This window comes from Anopheles moucheti, chromosome 3 (genome assembly GCF_943734755.1).
Source record: "Anopheles moucheti chromosome 3, idAnoMoucSN_F20_07, whole genome shotgun sequence".
NCBI lineage: Eukaryota > Metazoa > Arthropoda > Insecta > Diptera > Culicidae > Anopheles > Anopheles moucheti.
Genome location: NC_069141.1, coordinates 92,168,171 through 92,189,189, shown reverse-complemented (window position 1 = coordinate 92,189,189; position 21,019 = coordinate 92,168,171). Strand labels below are relative to the sequence as shown.

The following is a 21,019-nucleotide window of genomic DNA, read 5'->3' as shown; positions in this document are numbered from 1 at the left end:
CGCATAAAATTTGACGAAGTACAACTGTTGGTTGATGGAAGGTGAGATGAATCTCAACCAGCTGATTCTCAGATGACTCATTCGGAACAGAACTCGCCGGAAATCGAAATTCCCAGGGGAGGAGGAACGAAGTACAATGTTCGAATGTGTGAGCATAATAAAATCTAGATCTACATTTTCTTAAGCATAATATATTCCCGTTCTGTGTAATTGTATTTTGTTACTAAACTCCTTCTCTTATCATTCTCCTTCACCATCCACGGAGAAAATAAGTGATTACAACACACAAAGAATATAAATAGAACACTTCGAATTCCGTTCTGCGCTGTTCTATAGATTTTCGGTTAGAACGTTTTTTTGTCAAGGATATAGAGACACGACTGATCGTAATTACAACTAAATTTGTTCCTTATTTGGTAAGTTTATAATTCTTTATTCGGACCGCTCTTGACTAAATGAATAAGCATTTTTACGAACAGAGAACGTGCATTAAGAAGTAAAGGGGGATAAGGAGAGAGAGAGAGAGTGAGCCAGTGGGCACATACACATGTCTTTTTATGTGATTATTCATAAGTAAAAAGATTGTGGAAAATGGCTATCCGAAAAGTTTGTAATTACTTCCCATTCTAAAGATTCTGTTACTTGGAACTGTTTCATCTAATCATTATGATGATTTGTGAATTCACGCACGATGTGCACTACATTCCATACCACTGCCTCAGTCTCACCGATCGTCTCACTGGTCGTCTAAAACCAGCAGAACACAGGAAAGCCTTGCACCTTTTCATTTTTACAGTGCCGACGATCGATTACATCGCTAGACATTAGTTTGTTTGTACGCTGCTTTATTTGATGATTTTAGAGCATGATTTAAGAGTTTGCTGAATTACCTATCTTTTCTATAGAATTAGAATAGAATAGCATGATGCTGTTAGCATTTTTTCTTTTTTTTTGTACGCTCCTTCGATTTGTAAAATTTTCCAACGAATGCAACTTCTGCGTGTCCAACATCCTTCATGTAATTTTTCAGATGTAATTGACGCGCATATGAATGCAACATGTGTGAGTGGGTGTGTCGAGAGTGTGTGTAATTGTAATATTATATCCTTTTCCAAGATGTTCGTTGCTTCTAGCCAAACCGTACCACTCACCTACCCAAAACCCACGGTCGAAATGAGAAACTATACTTTCCTGCGAAAAGAAAGTATCATTTGACAGTAAAAAAGTTTTGGTGGGGGCCAGTGGCTGGAAGATTTGTTCGAGCTTGGATCGCGGATCCTTTATCTTGAAGAGGCAAAGCATGTCCTATGTCTGCTCCTTGGACCGTATTATACGAATTTCCCAAGGGAAGTCTGCCAATACGTTAACGATTAATAACCAACCACGAAAGCACGTATTCGCGAGGACTCTTCGCATTGTTTCACGTTCTGTCTACGCTTCGTTGTCGTTGTTGTCTTATACCAAACCAATTCGGCTAGTTAAGCTACGCCACTTTCTGAACAGCCCTCTGCACGAGTAACGGTAGATTCCAATTTTCGTATCAGCACTACTTACATTTTCTATCTAATCGAAAGGTAAAATTGTTGTGTGGTGTTGCGTAAATTGCTTTCTATCATAAATGATCCAAAAATGTTCAAGTGTGTATGTGTGTGTGTCATGAGCCAAGCAAAACATGGGACGTGCGCATTTCGTTAGTTAAAAATCGTTGCTGTTAACCTCTATGATGGTATATCGTGTGTGTTTGTTGCCTAATATAAAATATGGTGTTGTACTTAGCGAATATTCAAAAGAAATCGAGTTTCGATAAAACAGGAAATCTTTTATGAAACGGTCAACTTCTGTTCGGTTGCCCTATTTTGCTGTTATGGTCAAATTGCTTCCGTTAAGTTACAAGTTAAGCGATCGGTTCGATTTGTATCTATTTTATTTTTTCGTATTCCAACGTACGAGCAACGCGTGTAACGAGCTTGTTTCCATGTAACGCTATTTTCTTTCGACTTATATGTTCCTGCTTTAAGATTTTTTTCCCATAACTCTCGCTATTACTATTGATTGATTGGTTTTCATATTTGCTATCGACCTTGGCCAATATTGTTTTCATAATTATTATATTAGCTGCTCTGTAATACCGTGCCATTATTTCGCTCGTTGAGATTGTACCTTCTTACCCTTAATATAACTCTCTCCCCTCCATACCACCCTTACGCGAATTCCTCTTTGTTGCTTACTTCTCTATATCCCTTTTTTTTATAGATGGTGTATTATCTGTGTGTAAATATTAAAAGAAAAACAGGTTTACAAATACCCTCTTATCTTCGTATAAAAAATAAGCCATGTTTTCTTAAAAATAATTTAATAAATATACATACTCTAAATGTCTACATATATGGCATATCTGCGTCTCTGCGGAAAAAAGAGAGGATGTTGGTGTGCTAAACTTTGTTGCGCTTGTCGTTAAATAATCGGCCTCGTTTCAACTCGCCACAAGAGCGACAAAAGAGGTCGCGATACTTTAATGTGGCGCGTATGGTGCGACCGATTTTATTTGTTTTTTTTTTTGTTTTGTCCCAAACCCTTTCCTATCTGTCTTGAATGAAACATGTTTATTGTAATCTTTGTTTGATAGTAACGAGCGCCACTGCAACGCACAGAGTATAGTCCGAGGAAGCAATTAATAATTTTTGAAAATTTTGATAAACAAAAGAAACCCCGTACATGCAGACAGCAAACAATTCAATCTCGTTTATATAGTAGTTTGCAAAATAATATGATGTGCGCTCAGCTTCCCTTAAGTCGACGTTTATCCTAATTTTCCATGTGCTTTACACCAAAGTATAATTTTCCCCATTACACACAACACATACAGCTGCTCGCCAACACGATCGATTTTTCGCGCGGTACAATAAACTTATCTAGGCCTGTTTGCAACATTAATGCTAGCTCATTACACGTATCAGAGCTGGTTGTCTCTTGTAGATGTCTCCGAAACGATCACACAACGATGTGTGTGCGTGGGATCGCACTAGAATACTATCCTCCAAGCACGGATGGAGACCGTTTTCTAAATGTCCTTTGCATCGCTTAAAGTAAACTCTTACGAAATATGTTGTTTGATGGTTGGGCATGTGAGAGATGCTGTTGTGTTTTGTTTGCTAGGATGCGACAGAGTAGAGGATCGTGTAGTCGGGATAGTGATGCTACGATAGTTCGTTTTACTGGCTGCTTAAAACCTTACCAATGCTATGCTCGACTGCGCGTACATCTACGCCACCTGGTAGTCGCCTCGGAATAATTGATTTTGGATAATGATAGACGCCGTTTGAGCTGTAGTAGTAAATAGTAATGGCGGTAGCAGAGAAGTGTGCGCCAATTCGGGGATACTATTGCATTTTGATCACAGTGTGGGGGCTGCTCTGCGTTGAGCTGATTTCCATTCAATGTTGCTGATGCATTGTTGATTATTGCTTCCGACATCCCAGCACACATCTCGACGTTCTCACCATCCTCATGATTATCTCCAAGTGGGGTTGTAGCAGTAGTAGTAGCAGTAACAGTGTGCGCACACTTTCTTCTGTACCGTCCTTACACCACACTCTAACGGTTTGCGAAACTCTAGAAAAGACCCTTCTTTTTCTTACCTTTATCTTTGCCGTCCACAGTTCTGAAAAGGAGTCGGTGAGCAGGGAGGTAAGGTTGAGAATAAGGCGTTTGCGAAGAAAAAAAAAACACGTAATATTGGCAGCATATATCAATAGTGCAATATTAAAATGAAAGAGTAGTTTTGCAGGATACGCAGGTGATTGATACGTAATAAGGCAAAATTTAATAGGTTCCACATCGCCTTACATTTCAAAGAGAATTGCTTTATAGCGATGGCTAAGGGAAAACACACAAGATTTGGCTAATTTGCAGATGGCATTGTCGTGCCGTTGTTTGAAAATGTACGTAGTAGTAACAAAATTAGTTGAAGCGAGTAAAAATTGTAATCGTTACCGACCCACGGAGGAATATTGAAACATATTGGAATCTGATAGGAAAAAGCTGGAATTAACTGGTAGAATTGACCGAAGCACAACAGTTGAGGTTTTTTTTACAAGAAACCCAATCACTTCCAGTAATGTTGGAAGAAAGAAGGGGAAAGGAAAAGGAACAGCGTTATTTTAATCAACCTGCTCCGGTTTCTGCAACAAGGGTACAAACTTAACTACCTACTACCTGCGATCTACGGACGGTCTTAGGCCGGTGGCTATTTCAACGTACTTTCTAATTACCGGTTTGTTCCAGGTTTGGAGCGATCTACAGTAAACGTAGTGAGATGATAATGATCATGCGCTTCATACTAAATAATATAATAATTTCAGTATTTGTTGATGTTGATGATTTGTACCACATGATGATTTGTACAAACCAAACTAAATACCATACGCCTAATGCAAGACGTGACCTCAGAATAACAAACAAATAGTGTAGTCAAATATGTAATAACTTTAGTCTGTTGCAAATGGCAGAACGATACTTAGGAGTGTAGGTGTATAATTACATGCAAAAGGAACGAAACTTTTAGAAGTCGAATGATAATTAAGAAATTGTTTTAAACAACATACAACAAAAACGTTAGCCCATGCATAGGACACGGAGAACAACACACATACCCACACATACATAAAACGAATGACGAAATTTAACTACTCCTGAGTTCCATAAAGGAAGTAGCATTGTTCGTAGTGGAGGTAGAAATGGTGGGTTCGTGATGTCGGTGGTGTTTGAGTTAAAATATGAGTGGAATCGGGAAAGAATAATGCAATAGTACCTTTGAGTGTCACGTTACGCGGGTTTAAAGAAATCCCTCACGTTCAACAGAAACACTCAATGAAAGAACATGCAACACGCAACAGAGAAGAACATGAAAAATGCGGGAGGAATGAATAAATGGAAAAGAATAGAAGAAAATGCCAGCAAAGAGATGTTAGATTTGTTTCGCTATCATCGGTCAAATGTATTCTTTTTTTACATCATCACTTTAAAATTTTCTTTACGGATCATTTATTTCTTCGTTTTTTGTTTGTTTGAGTATGTTCATCCTTTTCATCTTGGTTATTATAGCATCAAGCATGTTTTGTTTCTTTTTATGCATATGTATTATACCACAATTAACTAAATCCTGAGCCTGTCCTAAATGTAGCCGTGGTGTATATCTTTTTTTCATTACTGAAATGCGTAAAATTACTAATAACGATTATAAAACATATCAGACGATAAACGCGCACAAGAAATGAACCCAGAATGAAGCACACATAAAAAAGAGCATAAAATAAACCATCCCGAAATGCTTTCCCCGAGATACATTGATAACCGATGGCTGAGTATTATTTGTAGAGTAATAAAGGTGGAAACTTTCAATTCTTAAATCTATTGCCAACGGACCAGAGCCTTTCGCAAGGTTAATAAACTAAACTGAAATACTAAACCGAAATAAACGATTGAAGGGTCGTGCGCTTATTTTAGTTCTTCACTCTAAAATGCAAACAAGCCTTTGACATTAGGATGTAGGTTGATAGGACGCGATCCACATGTTTGGTTAGTCCAATTGAACCAGCGATTTCCCTAATGATATATTCATTTTCTGGACATACTATTAAAAGACAGGGGATAGGTTGATAGATAGTTAATGGCAAACCTGCAACATGGGCCAATGGAAACAATATCTTGTTAGTTTATGCCCAGATAAGTCCATCATAAACTATACATCCTCACCGCGCTCCCAAGGCTCTTTGCTTTGCACGCTTGCAATTTCCGTCGTCTATATCGTCTAATCAGGGGTCTCCAAACATTATTTTAAGTCCACGGGCCGCATTGATTGAAACTACCGTAGTTAGTTGGGAACCATTACACATTAACTTGCGGGTCATTTACACAGAGACTACAGGCTCTCGAGGCCGCAGTTTGGAGACCCCTGTCTAAATGTACACCAAAGTTCCTTTGTCTTTGGCTATTCCTTTCCACTCAGCGACCGTTCCACAGTGCTGATACAGATTAGCTTAGAGCGAAATAGTATTTGTGGTGATTATTAAATGGATTAAGTGCTCTTGCGGTTAGGATATGCGTTTACCTTAATGTTTATGCTTTATCAGCTTTCTTCCTTTTTTAATCTACGATATTCGCATAATTGGATAAAAATTACATAGTATGGGGAGGTGGCGGTGGTGCAAAAGAGTAAATAGTGAAAAATTAGTGTTCAGATAATTCTAGTTATGAAAGGCCCGATTTCCTAGATGGTGGTGGTAATGGTAGTTGCGATTTTGCATGGTTAGAGCATTGATGTTTTTTTAGTTTGGTCACCATTATTATCGCACTCATATGAAAGAGAAATGAACATTCTTTTCTCAGGCGGTCGAGAAGCGCTCTCGTTACGAGGAGATTGTTATCTGTTTGGTTCTGTCACGCTCGCATTTACGATTCGTTATGATCTTGCGGACTGGGTGGCACTGTGCTGCTGTTATTGTTAGCGCTAGTAGTGAGAGTGGAAGTCGAACCGGCCGCACCGGTAACGCCGCGGACGGCGTCCGGTGCTCCGAAGCTAGTGTGCCGACGCAGCAACGATCCAAAGACGCGCCTGCCCTTTGACTCATCGGAACTTCTTGATGCAAGAGACGCGGTCCTGGAAAGCATTTGGGGCATTTGTTTTTACATCAGTTGTACATCAGGGTTTGGAAGGTACTACTTCATACAAACATACACGGAAGATCAACTAGAGTGTGATTTATACAAATGCACCATTTATCTTGCACGTTGTAATCTTTACCATTGACGATGGGCTCAATTATCTCTAACTTCTTGTGCATTATTGATATTGATATGAGGTACAGGTATGAGATATACTTTTTTCCGAGTGTCGGTCGTATCATAACACTTTATCGGCGATCGAAATCACACAATATTTGCATGCACAACATATCTATTTCCACAGTGTAGAACTATTATAAATTAGAAGAAACAAAACGGTGTAGCCTTAGCGTCCTTGCCAATGCGGCAGTCTAATCCAATTTAATACCCTTAATGCTCGAATATTAACAAATATGTCGGAATAAATTATCATATGTTTAAAAGTAGCACATGAAAAACGCATAGAACCAAAATATCAATTTAAATTACATAATTAGACAAATTTCCTGAACGGAAATGTTGCTTAGTTGCTAATCATATCCGTTCAGTGAGCTGTGTATCTAATGGCAAGTCTGTGCAATAAAGTGATTTTTATAATAGTTGCAGCGATTTTCCCACAAAAATCGTTAACATGTGTGTAAAGTAAAATAGCCCAAAATTAAAAATATTGATAGTAATATGCTTTAATATGAACACGTCACGGCTAGAGAAAAGGTGACACATATTTCGCAGGAAAAATGTACAATTTTAAGATTTTTGTGTTGTTGCTATACTTAATTCGTGGCGTTTGAGTGGCCTTATGATTTTTTATAAACAGCCACAGAAAAATGATTTTCATTTATTAAATTATGATTGACGATGTTGCATTCAAAACCCTCTTCTTAAGAGTTCTTATTAAAAAAAAAGAACAATTTAGCAAATTTTCAAATGTTGCAATTCAAAAGTACATCACGATAAACGATGCGGCAGAGTTCATCAACGCGTAGCCTCGTCACTGTCATGTATTAAAAATTATACTATTATCAGAAAGGTTCAAAATGGGAAGTCTACTACGAAAATATTTTCATCTTCCCGAATGCCATATTGGAAAAGTCAGCATTGAAATGTATGCCACGAACTAAGTTATAGAACTAATTGTATATACAAAAACAAAGTGTAGATTGAAAAGCAGGAAAAAAATACACCAGTTTATATTTACTCACACAAAAGTTTCTTTTCCTGTTTGTTCAATAAAGTGTTATGTCGTATAGGTTCGGTTTAAAATGTGTAAAAAATATTGTGTGTTTTCCCAAACCGTCCACATGTGCCGAATTTTCAAGATTGGATAAGATACAATTTTAGAGCACAGTATCGTTATACATATATCATCAGTAGCACAAGTGTTGTTTGTTAATAATTTATATTCAATGTTAAGTTTATTTGTTGATTCGTATTGATGGCAAGGGTAAACAAGAAGGGAAAAGAAGAAGAAGAAAACAACCAAATAAATTTCTGTTCTTAAGTCTGTTAGTATGTTTGCTTTGCTTCCAACAACTTATAAAATACAAACAAAACCGATGAAATATTCCACAGAAACAAAACAAAACCATGATGATGCAAACAAAGAAGAACAAAGCTGGTGGCAACATATTTACGACGTACGTAACAAACCGATGACAAATATAAGAGTTTGCAAATTAATAAAATACCGTAACAAGCATAAACAACAGCTGCTGTAAGACGACATAAGGGGATGGGAACGATAGTTTGAAAGTAGAAGACTAGTAGTTGTCTTATATCTTCAATTAAAACAAAAACATTCCTGTTACACCACATAAGCACTATTCACTGAAAATAGAGAAAACTCGCAAAAATGAAACAGAAACAGAACATTACAAAGCCATATTGTAGCATAGGAAAATGACAATTAAGGCACATATAGCAAAATTTGAGTTTAGATTTCTTATCAATCGAAACGTATACACGCACACGCATAGGCAAAAAATGGTGTGAACACCATTGAGGTGATTTAAATAGCAAGAAACGTAAAGAAAAAAAAATATAACATTTAACCAATAAAAGACGAACCTGGATCGACCAGCTTTTGTTTTTTCGTTAGAATGGCTAAACCGTATTAACAGATAGACCGGATTTTATCGTTAAACAATTCTTTTCATTTACTGATTTGGTTCGATGACGTTCGAGATTGAAGAGCATATTACACCATTACACCGACCGTTGATGGGTTAAAAACAAAAGCACAACCCTACAGGCCAGCACTGGGGAAAGCATAATCAATCCTCTTTTCTCTACAAAGGTCCATACTTCTTATATTCTACAAATTAAAAAAAAGGTGGTCTAACTTCTGTAAAGTCTAGCAGCAAAGCACGAGAGTCGGGCGTTGTTCACTTGATATTGGGTTCCAATGGTAGAGAAATGCGGTAAAATTATAAGGATTTTGTAAACAAAAAAATCAAACATATTACACAGAAAGAATGCTCAAAAACGTATCGAAGAAAACCGTAACAAGTAAAGTGAGCAAGATTGAAAGTATGCATCTAAAAGCGACCAATACTTACTCTTTGCTATTCGCTTCCAGGCTCTTGCGGCGCAGCTCGTCAAGTGTGACTCCGTTCTGCTGTTCCCATTCCGCTTTCTCTAGCTCAAAGGCCTTTCTGCGATCCTCCAGTTCGCGTATTTGAAGCTCGAGAGCCTATAGAAATGATGACAAATTAGGCTCCGGTTGCTTTTTTCGTTATAAAACTACATCTACACATATTTTTCACTATTCTTCACCTTCTTTCTCTCCTCGTGACGTCTGGTCAGTTCGGCTTCGGAGTCTTTTAATTTTTGTTTCTTCTCCTTCACCTTCATCTCAAATACCTGCTCCATTTCGGCTTCCATTTTCTTCATCTTCGATTCATGTTCTCGTTTTTCCTCCTCCATCTGAGCCAGCGGGTTCCTATGCAACGAAGACCATTATTTAATGAACGTTTCTTAATCAACGTCACTGCAATCGATTCTACAGCGCTCTTTTTCCTGCTTCCTCATGCAACGAGCTTTCCTATTTTTTAATCTTTAAACAATGAAAAGAGCTTAAATAAGCAGATGAGTAAAAAGCACGGAATGCATGCAAGCCAAATTTGCGCTAGTATTCTAATACGGCCATATTACGTTCAGATTTTTGCGACTCTACAAGTGAGAAATCCCACCCGACATTATACCTTACGGTGAGATGCTCATTTCATAGGGACACAAAGCAACTAAACGAAAGGTCGAATATTGTTAACTTGAATACCAATTATTTCCCTTTTCCAGGAGACTAACTTACCATCCAGTACCATTTGTGTTAACAGTTCCAATATTGCATAAGCTGGATGAGGGTGATGTATATGGCGTTTTTGGATTTTTTTGTTTTGTTTTTAAAAAGGGTGAGAAATGAAAATGATTTTAGTGTTAACAGCAATGTGCGAAATGTGCACGCGCGTGTGTTTTAATAAACAATAAACTAACAACTTATTCCTGAATCAGGTGCAAATGGATGAAGCTACCAGAGGACATAAGAAGAAACACTTTATAAAAGGGTTGGGTCTTCTGTCCACTCGTACATTACACTCACACTTGAACGACATTAACGCATGTTAGATCAGCGATTGCAATGCAAGCATACAAACAACCAACCAAAGCCAACAAAATGAAACCACGACCACGACCAACCGCTATATAGTTCAAGAGGCGGTCACGCGGTATTCAAACCCTTACTTATTGCTCAGCTTGGCTTTGCCATCGGTACCCAAACCAGCCAGCTTCCGACAGCGATAGTTTTCGTAGTGCACATTGTTTGTCACATCCTTCAGGTCCTGCAGGTTTGTCCGAATAACCATGTTGCGCAGAGCGATGAAATCACAATGATCCAAGTTCTCAACTGCAATAACGATAGAAGACAGTCAAAAACAGTGCCATTCCTGAACAAAAAAAAAAAAAGAAAAAAGGTGATCGCATACTCTCCTACCTTCAGCAACTCCCCACGGATAGCGTCGACCGCGGACCTTGCGACCATCGATCTCAATAATCGCATTTGCACCGACAACTGCAAACGGCACACGGCTACGAAGCTGTCTAAGCACTTTTGCATCTTCTTCTTCATCCATCGGATCCGGGAAATCGTAAATTTTTATCTTGTGTTGAGCGATTTCATTCAGAATCTGCATTTGAACCACACATTAGTATATGATTTTTTTTTACTTTAATATCTGCACGATATACGATATACACACCTGTTTCTTGAACAGAGTAATTTCCTCTGGAGTGAGTGTGTCCGCCTTGGCAATGACTGGTATGATATTAACCTTATCGCACAGTCGTTGCATGAACTCGATATCCAGTGGTTTCAAACCATGCCCAGATGGGGCGATGAAGTACAGACAAACATGTACACGCGAATCGGGCAATGCGGTTCGATGAACGCGCGACTCTGCTGTCAAATACTCTTCATACTTCGATTCGACAAAGTCTACAATCGGGAGCCAGCTATGGAGAGGCAAAGATATTGCTTTAGTTTATATGTTGCATCCTCGACGACTCTCTGTCAACCCACCAGTTACTGTTGTCTACGGCATCACCAAATCCAGGCGTATCGACAACCGTTAATGTTAAGTTTACACCATTCTCCTTCAGCAACACCTTCGTACTCTCGACGGCCACCGTCTTTTTTATGCGCTTTGAAGGGCCGGGATGCTGCTCAGCATGGTAGATGTCCGATAGAAACATCGAATTGATGAGTGTCGATTTGCCCAGTCCAGATTCGCCTACCACCATCAGCGTCAGCTCGAATCCTTTTTTCACCGCCTTACGGTACACCTGATTTGGCAGGTTCGCGAACCCGACGTATCCGTCCAGCTCTTTCGGTTTTGATTTCACCACCGGCTTCTCCTTTTCGTGTCGTTCGTTTGCCAACTTGGCGTTCCCCGCATCCGCATGATGATGATGATGGTGTCCATTCGCACCGCTATCGTGGTGGTTTAGCAGTGCATCCCTTTTCTCCTTCAACGAAACACTGTTCATGCTCGTGGTCAGACCGTTCACACCGCCACCAGCACCGGTGAGATTATTGTTCCCGGCCAGGCTACTCCCGTTCGTGGCCACGGCTCCATTTAGACCGTTATGATTGTTATTGGTGACCATTGCCCCAATCGAGACGGCGGCCGGTGAGCTGTTGTTAGTAACGCCACCGGTGGTCGAGTTAGTGAGCCCTGCCGTGCTGTGTTTGTCGGTGGCTGCGTTTGCGCTGTTATTATGCTGCGGAATAAAGAAGCGAGAAATAGATATGATGGGGTGTTAGTTGCAACGATTAATGAAGCACACACACACAGTAGATTGAGGGGGAAATTGCAGCACACGGGACAGCGAAGCAGCACCAATGGAAGTTAAATTGTTGAAAAGGAAACGCTACGACTGAGTGGAAGGAAGCGGGAGCAAAGTAAGAAGCCAACCATACAACGCAAAGCTCAACTCACGATCACGTTGTTGTTAGCCAAGTTCAGACTATTCAGTCCTACCGGTGGATTTGGTGGCGGTCCGGACGGACTGTTGCTCTCAGACTTGAAGAACATTTCGCGCTTGGTTGCCAACTGAAAAGCACATACCAAATAAAATAAACGAATCAATTAATTCGAACAGATACGACATACACGGACAAGGCATGCTAGAACAGTAATGAAACGTAAAATTACGGCAACCATTTATTTTCTTACAACTATTCCCGAACCGTCTCGTGGTTCTTCTTCTTTATCGAAACAACAACTCAAGGGGGTCTAGGCCTGCCATTTCTGGCTTTCTGTGACTTGATTTACCTGTAGCTGGATAGTCAGTCCTGCGTACTCGTTTTTTAACGGATACACATTTCTAACGTTCTAAATCACATTCTTTTAACGTTCCAACAACCCTATTGGTATCATTTAAACGAATCTTTCGAACGATTTCTCAATCATTTCTGGGCACTTAGAAAGATTAGTATCTGGCAAAATGAAGCCTTAGTGCACAGGAGTACCCAACAAGAACATTTGTATTTGGGAAAATTTTAATATGTAAAAGCTGGTCTATTTACAACTGGGTTAGTGTAAAGAGGATGCTTAAGTATCCATCAAAACGTGTTGGTGAAAACCAACCAAGTGAACATATCCATTTGCCTTTAGAATATTATTCTATCCAGCTGCCAATGATGATTAAATTATTCCAGCGGTTCTCTCTAGTAAACAAATCCCAGCACTCCTCAATTACCATTGCCAGTTCACTGGGCTTAAAACGCTTTGACTAAACATTCTCAATGTTTGTTTTAGCGTTCAACCGATTGCAAAGAATTCAAAGCCGCCGTAACCGATTATAAAATAATGAATACAATTTTATGTTTCCCTGGGTGCAACACAAGAGGAGGATCGTTCGACCGTAAGGATCAACTTCCGGCACTACGCGATCGTACTCTGTGTTTGTTTTAATAAACGCACGAACACGCTGCTCACCAGGCTAACCTTTTCTCGTTCCGCTTTGTCGATCTTGGTGAACTCGTTACGATCGCGATCGATCTTGTTAAACGATGATGAGTAGTTTGGCAACTTCGGAGGTGGTATTGGCCGTGCGGCAATCGTCGGCTTCTCGTGCGTCTTGTTCGTACCGTGAATACCGGCAGTGATTGGCGGTGTCACCGTAGATCCGGCCGCACCGGACTGGAAGTTGGCCATGTACGCTCCGGGTGAGGAAAGCACCGGCTTCACCGGAGGTACTGGCGGTCCACCGGTACCGGGTGCTGTTTGCTGTGCTGTGGGCGTTGATGCACTCATATTTTCATACTCTTGTTATTATGATGTCGTATCACACACACTCATATATACACTGCACCTAAATTACAGAAACTTGTCACACTTGTCCGTTAGGAACTGGTTCTTCCCTTTGCAAATGCACTTTATGCTGGAAACATTCTGAGATCACCGAGAAAGATGCATGTCGTTAGAACTACGTTTTGTTAAAACGCTATCAACCCTAATTTGCAAAACCTATGAAGATCGATCGATTGAAAGAAAGGACAGTTCGCTTCTGCTTAACGAACTGCTTACAGTAGGAATCGTTGGCCCGAGAATGACATTCGCATTTTGACCCAGACGTCTTGCGGCCTTTCGAAAACGGCCACTGTATCTCTGGTCGTTAGTATGAGGCGATCACAGCCCCACTGGGAACTTCTGGGAGATTGTGTGCGACATTCCGACGCGCTTCGAAAGCGATCACTAACGAGCTATAAATTATGCCAACAATGCTGTCGGTCAAATCCTCCCAGCAGGATGGAGGATGGAATGGTGTTCGACTAGGTGGCCGTAATATCTAATTGAAACAAACGATTGCCTTAACTCCCCCGATACTTCCCGAGGTTATCGAGGTCTAGTAATCGTTTAGAAATCGGCCACATTCGCAGCGGTAATGGAAGTGTAAACTGCTGCGCTTTGCGGAATTGTCCGAAGAGGGCGAGGCTAATATGCATTATTAATATTTATGAAAAGAACTGCTACTTTACATGGCAAACCCTTCTCCCTAGGTTCACTCTTTCGTTTCGGTGTCATCGACCATCCATATAAGGGATGTACACGCTAGACTAACGGCGCTGACCTAAAGCATAAACGAATTGATAGAGTACCGTTGTGCATTGATGCGTTATTCCTCGTTCACTAGCAAAATCGGATCGCAAGACAACGGTTACCACTGATGATGGAATCCAATCAAATACACATTGGCTAAGATTTAAACGTAAATAAATCAACCATTTCGCAAGCAATGAGAATCACATGGAAACGCTTGTGATCGATGATTTTTAATTCATTGCGAATGTAACAACTTAAGGCCAGTGGTATTCTAGCTTATGGGGCAGCAGCAACAACAACTCTCTATCTTTCTTATCTTGTTCCCGTTGCTTCGTTGCGCCTTTAGTTTGCGTCATGCGCATGCGTTCGTAAGTGAATGATAATGAATGCAAGATGCATTACTGCAATTATTTCGCACAGTCTGTTTCGAACACAAGGCGTAGCGCGTAGTTCACCTCCCGATGAAGTGGAAGATATTCCTCTTCCACAGTGTGTTTCAATGAAAACATGCTACATCCAACGATTAATTACTATAACGCATTTTTCCCATATGGTCTTGTGCTCGTAACGTGAAGGCACGGAACTGTGTTGTCTCAAGATGCGATGCGACACAAAGTGACCGTTTGTAATTCAACAAGCAGAGTGGGCAAGCATTAATGTTGCCTTGGAAGGAGCGCTCATTTCCGTAGAAAAGTAAGATGTAACATTCCGATAGTGATCTCCCCACGTTGTTCGATCGCATCGATATTCCGAGTGGAACAGACACCCTATGGTCTTCTCCCTGTCTTAAACCTTGTTTTTGAATGTCTCGTAACAAAACGGAAACTGGCAACAGCACCACGAAAGGAAAGAGTTCCACAAAACACTGCGGGATCAATTGTAAACAGAACCAGCAGTGACCTGGGAAAAACTGAATCTCTGTCCATGCTCCCAAAGTCTAAGCGTCTTAGGGATTGGGATGAACAAATAAACATTCTGTCACTGCACTACAAACATATGTATGCAGTTGCCCGGGAAATTAGAGGAATCGGGAAAAGGCATATGACCCAGTACGCGGTTCGTTCACACTGGAATGGCTCTCTAGACGTAAGTATGATCGTGATTTTTTCTTACGTATTTTTGTTTTGTACAATCGAGTACACTCATGCTCCCGTCCAACTCGACGCATATGTGCGTGGAATAAGCTGCCTCATAAGCAACTTCAGAGTGCTTCACCGCTTTTACTGCCGTGCCCTTCTACTCCATCCGGAACAAATATGCTGAGAATTGCTCGATTCAAGTGTCTGTGTGCCACCCTGGCAACTGATCTGGGCAAGGAACGCCCAAAAGGTCTAAATATGTGTCTGTTCTTGGTGTCCACATAACAATCCTCCCCACCCCCTTTTTTGTTGGTTCTAATAGCGAAAGACTTCCGGTGCATATGTTGAGATTGTGTTGGCTCATTACTTGCGGGTATTGGGCTATGTACGTTTGGCAACGTCAAAGCATGGATGGGGCCTCACGATGGACAACTGACTTTGAAGTACGTAACATAAGCTCAGTGCCGCGATATATTAGTACTTCGCGCACACTATCTCCGTGACATGTTTGCCTTGTTTTTTTCACCCTCTTTGTGTCGATAAGACAATCCAGCCGTCCAGCAATGCTTCATCGCTTGACGGGGCTGGGGGCCATGGTCAGTAAGAACACGACAGCGTTGTTTTATTATTGCATGTCGCCACACTACCACCGTGTCGACTTCTCTCACTCCGAATGCATTTGAACTCGAATGTATTTTTTGTCCTAGAATTCCTGAGATTTGCTCTTGTAAAAGAGATGAGAGCTTAGCGGCAGCAACAGTGACACAATTCTGTTGTATATTATCCATAGTCACACATCACTGCGAGAGGAAAGATTCCTTCACGGAACTCGTCCACTTTAATCTGTAGTCATTTTCGATGAGTAATTCCCTTTACCACGTACGATTCACGAAACGGGTGATGGGGTGGTTCATTACTCACGACATGCTATGATTCAAACCTAGAATTGCTAAAATTAGTCCGAACTCGCGATTGTAGACAATCAAATACAGGGGTTTGCTCAGAGGTAATAAAAAAAACTAAACGACCTCCACCATACACATTTATTTGCGATGGAGGGGAACAATCGATCAACAGACGTTTCCTTTTTTGCGGTTTCCTTCTTCTCGCATACTAATCGTAGAGCTTCCTTTCGCTTTTATTATTGTGTAATCAATACGCAACTTGGCGAATTCGACTCAAACCCGATAGTGGGTCCAAATCGTGTTCAAAATTTAGGCTAACAAACATTTTAATTTATATGGCTTGATGACCAAATTACTCATGTGGACATTTTACCTCAAAATCACTCTGAAGATACTGGGAAATCGAGACTATCTATAGTCAATAGTCGAAAGTGCGTGTAATTGTGTGTATGCCTATTAATTATTTACTGATAAGGCCACGCACTTCCTTTTGCATCGTGGCTTGGTAATTTTTATAGACCACCAATCCAACTTAGCAAATCAACGAGAATGAGTATGTGGTAGTAACTTTCGCCCCAAACTCCCCATCAATCAAGTTTGCCACCCGTCCCGGGGAGAAAATCGGCTCAGAAAAAGGACAATACAAAGGGTGCTCTGCGCGTAGTAAGGCAGCGAAAGCACGCTCTTTCCAGGGGCTATTGGGAAGACTCCGTAATTCCGACAGAATAAATAATCACTTTCACCAATGATGGGTCTTTTGAGTACTAAAAACTGGCAGCAAAAACCACTGAATGCTTTTGCTACGCATATAAATCAAAGCAACTTTTGGAACGAACAGGAAAGTGAACCAGAGAGCGCATAAAATAGACTCAACCGCCGTCCAGTTGCCGCTTATGACTCATGTTTTTGGGAGTTTAAAGATACACTTCTGCTTTTGCTGCTGCTGAGGCTAATATTGCGTTTAATGCTTTGCCTCCCCTGGACACATATTCTGGTGCAGTTGTATTTTATGCTTTAAAAGCACACACACAAATGCACGTATCAAATTCACCATCCCACTTCGATTCTGTCCTGCTTCTTACACTCGCGCACACATACACACGCCCACATCTATACACACTTCGTCCTGACTGCTACCGAATCAAGATGCTACGTTTAGGGCTGTTTTTTTTAGAGAATTCGTGTCTTCGCTATGCCGAAAGGGTGTTGGCTTCAGATGCTAAAACGCGGAAGAAAATTTACTCCCGAAAACATCACACTACTTCACTCCACACTGCACGTTCGTTGTACCGGTTTTCGTTGCAAGGAGCGGTACTAACCGGGAGTCACTCCAGGCTCCAAGCAGCAGTTTCACAGTCACCAAACACACCAAAGACGTCGCGTTGATTTGGAATATCAACTTCACTTGCTTTACTTTCAGTGTGTGTCCTGTGGCCCTTAGCAGGCGTTGCTTTTGACAGGCTACTTTTCTATGCTACGCACACATACACCCATGATGGAAAAGGATACGCACACACAGCCGCAATCGAATTGCTCGATTTCTTTTCCTCTTCTTCCCACAAGGGGCATCACAGATCCTTTTATGGCACACAATCCCGGTAACCCCTCTGCTCCTCACTCCCACCCTTATTGTGTCGTTGCTAACCCAACCCGACTACAGAGAACACACAACCGGGCTGGACAACTTTTCAGATCCAAGTGTTTGCGCGATGTGTGTGCGATGCGCGTTTCTTCTTCAACGCGAAAGCCACCCTTCTGTTGCAACTAGTACGTCGCGCTAACCTTTCCCGTCGGACAGAACGCACACTGCGGGCTGGAATTTACGCGCACACACGGAAATGGTCACGTTCAGCAGTGGATTTCGTTCGGGACGCAAGCAAACACGCGGTTTTTCCACACAATTCACACACGCCTACAGATTCGTCTTCTCTCCCTTTGAACCGAAACGCAGCGCCACTGTAAATATGCTGTTGAGTGTTACCGCGATATCACAAGCAATTTGCGACGCTGCTGGATTAACCCTTCGCAGACAAGCCTGTATTGTGCATCGTTAAACATTTTCAACATTGACGGTTTTGTTCATTAATCTAAACCAAACACAAACTCATTTCTCTCTTAGCATTATAACTATAAGTTTGATAACAAATACGATAATGTAATGCTGCACTTACTCGGAAAAATCAGTCACTAAACTTGGTAATTAAATCAACCGTTTACGATACACCACCTTCTCTTTGCTTGATAAAATAAAGCACCATCGCACTTTCTTTAAGCGAAGCATGAACAACGCTAACGCTTAACTCGCTTAACCAAGCGTTGCTGCCAGGGTAACGCTTGAGCCGTGCAGCACACACTTGCATTTTTAAAGTGACAGGTTCGCGGCGACAGTGCATTTTTAAAGCGATTTTCGGTTCATTCTGTTTAAAAAGCAATTCGCCACGGGTTTTAATTGTGTTTAATAATTAACACAAACCATGACATTTGACCGGACTGCCAAGCAATCAATTTCATGCAAGCAATAACATTTCTCGCTGCACAAATTGTTAGTCACTTTTATTATGTGTTCCATAATCGAGCACATGAAAATGCAACAACTCGCCAGACTTATCTTGCAACACTTTCCCTTCAAATCAAAATTCATCTAACGCCGGGCAACTATTCACTGCAAGGGGAAAGTAAAGTCATCTCGATGTAAACAGCCACGCTCCGTTAACATTGTCCATGGTTGTCGAATTTGCCAGGCGTTAAATAAATTACCGCCTGGCTCGATCACCACCGTCCATCCACTGAGCACAATGCGCCACGTGCATTTCACTTTATTATGTCATGCGAGAGGAAGCAGCTATTTAAAATGTAACTTTAGTTGAACGAATTAAAGATTTTCGAATTAAAGGCATCTTTCATCCGGCAAGATCATACACCATCGCTAATAATTTTGCGCTCCTTCCTGGTCAGTGGCACGTATCGCAGACACGGTCGGAGTGGCTGACGTAACGTTGAGATTCAATACGCTTGCTCAACACGAATTCGGTGCTTCCACTGCTCACTTACGCTTTCCACACGGTTACGTTTTAATGATTTTTACAGACTCTTTCAAATTCCGCCCGAAAACACCAACAAACTGACAAAAGATGAGTAGCGTGAAAGTGAATCAATTTTCAATCAGTTGAATTCAACCCATCTCATGACGGGGAAATCAATCGCGAGGATCCATACACCATGGATCAATCATTATTCAAAGGGATCCAATCGATACACTTGGTCATACAGGCCAACGGTCTACGGTTTCGGCTAAATCAGGCCAAGTGGCTATATACGAGTAGCATTTAGTACGAATAACTGTTTTAAGCACTGCTTGACCTACCGAATTTACTCAAGTTTCCATGGCAGTAAGGGGGCCACAACCCATACGGCATATAATTCCAATACGTCGTCTACAAACGCGGCTAAGCACCATTTGCATATTCTTGTCAAAGGCACGTATAGCAAAGCAAACCAATCGCGTAAAATTCTGGAACACCCACCTAAAGGGTGGTTGAACGTACTTTTGCTGACCGAAGGAAATCGAATTCCGTGGCGTAACGACACATAAGCACAACTATCACACACAAAAAGACACAAACAAGTTAGAGTTTGTCATTGCGGGATCCGCTCTATCGATGATACTCCTCAAATCAAATGCCACCCTTAACGAGCATGATCGTCAACCACCAATAAAAAGTGACCACCGAAGGTTTACGCTGCCTGGCCATTGAATTATTATTAATGACCCCGATCGTCGAATACCGATGCCTGCAGTGGCACGAATTAATCGATCGCTTTACGGAGCGATCGCCGGGTCATTGGAGCGATCAAAATTGCCAAAGTACAAATTGCCATCGGTGTACTCTGTATGTCCAATCTGTCAGAAAAACAAAACATTATGTGAGTAACATGTGTTCCAGCCGAGCATGGGATATTAGGACACCATCATCACGACTCGTCCATCCTCCAAAAGTTCAAGTGAAAGGACACGCACACCAGACCGGTTTGTTTGTGGTATAAATATTTAAAACCCCAATTAAAAGGATACGTGACACCGATGAACGATTGTTTTTTTTCAATTTTCCAAAACACATAACATTCTATATGCAACCCGCGCCGTACACATTGATTTGGCAGTTCGGTACGGTGCAGTGATTTGGAACCGTAATCGGTCGCCCCGAAACAAAAGCGCAATACACGCGGCACGCGTCCTAACAACATTCGGTAACGGTTTATTTGTCTTACAGCATACAGCGATGTGCGATGTTTGGGTGAATATTTTGGGGTGAGTGAAAATCGTTCATCATTGAAGCGTTGGACAACGGTTTTTACCGCAGTTACACGATCGCAATCGCGACAATAGAGAGCGGCTTCGTATCATCGCTATGGTAAGAAGTATTCGTCCCTTCCAACCATTAGTTTCCGTACCGCGCGTGCCCCCGGGAGCATTTAAACGGTTGCTGCATCCACCTGCATTATGCTACCCGTGATACAAGTGATGCAACTCTACAGTGCCGTGTAACGAACGACGGATTAAAAGGGCGGTGTAGAAAAACACTTAACAACCGTATGGTTAGAATAGTACGTGCTCTTGCTTGCGTATCGAGGTGGAAATATGTTCACGGGTCTACCGTACTCGTAGAGCTTACCTAGAGCTTGGTACTTACCGCTATGGTTAGATGAGTTGCGACCAAAGCGACGGAGAGTTCGACGAGAAGGTGGCGTTGAAATTGATACGTGCGGT

The 21,019-nt window shown here is 41.3% G+C and overlaps 1 protein-coding gene across 7 annotated transcripts; it reads right to left on the bottom strand.

The window, feature by feature from the left end:
* Window positions 1-186: 186 nt before the first annotated feature.
* On the bottom strand, window positions 187-18,209 carry LOC128305094 (septin-7). Of its 7 annotated transcripts, none has more exons than XM_053042392.1 (11): window positions 18,034-18,209; window positions 13,161-13,616; window positions 12,159-12,272; window positions 11,240-11,940; window positions 10,920-11,172; window positions 10,655-10,847; window positions 10,405-10,567; window positions 9,974-10,015; window positions 9,439-9,604; window positions 9,222-9,355; window positions 187-3,661 (listed from the first exon to the last, which is right to left on the bottom strand). In XM_053042392.1, exons 2-11 carry the CDS (start codon window positions 13,476-13,478, stop codon window positions 3,613-3,615), a joined length of 2,133 nt encoding a protein of 710 aa, XP_052898352.1. In that variant the 5' UTR covers window positions 13,479-13,616; window positions 18,034-18,209; the 3' UTR covers window positions 187-3,612. The 7 variants fall into 7 exon arrangements, with proteins under 7 accessions (XP_052898352.1, XP_052898353.1, XP_052898347.1 ...); XM_053042387.1 differs by lacking the exon at window positions 187-3,661 and adding an exon at window positions 4,937-6,658; XM_053042390.1 differs by lacking the exon at window positions 187-3,661 and adding an exon at window positions 4,937-6,658 and having other exon boundaries at window positions 12,201-12,272.
* Window positions 18,210-21,019: the final 2,810 nt, after the last annotated feature.

What these genes read in the sequence shown, in the direction of transcription:
- LOC128305094 (XM_053042387.1), bottom strand. Translation starts at nt 13,478, where the DNA reads ATGAGTGCATCAACGCCCACAGCACAGCAAACAGCACCCGGTACCGGT. An exon ending in AAAGCCAAGCTGAGCAATAA is followed by an intron (nt 10,016 to 10,404) that starts GTAAGGGTTTGA and finishes ACCCTCATCCAG; the next exon opens with CTTATGCAATATTGGAACTG. An exon ending in CTGGAAGCGAATAGCAAAGA is followed by an intron (nt 6,659 to 9,221) that starts GTAAGTATTGGT and finishes AATGCTTTCCAG; the next exon opens with GACCGCGTCTCTTGCATCAA.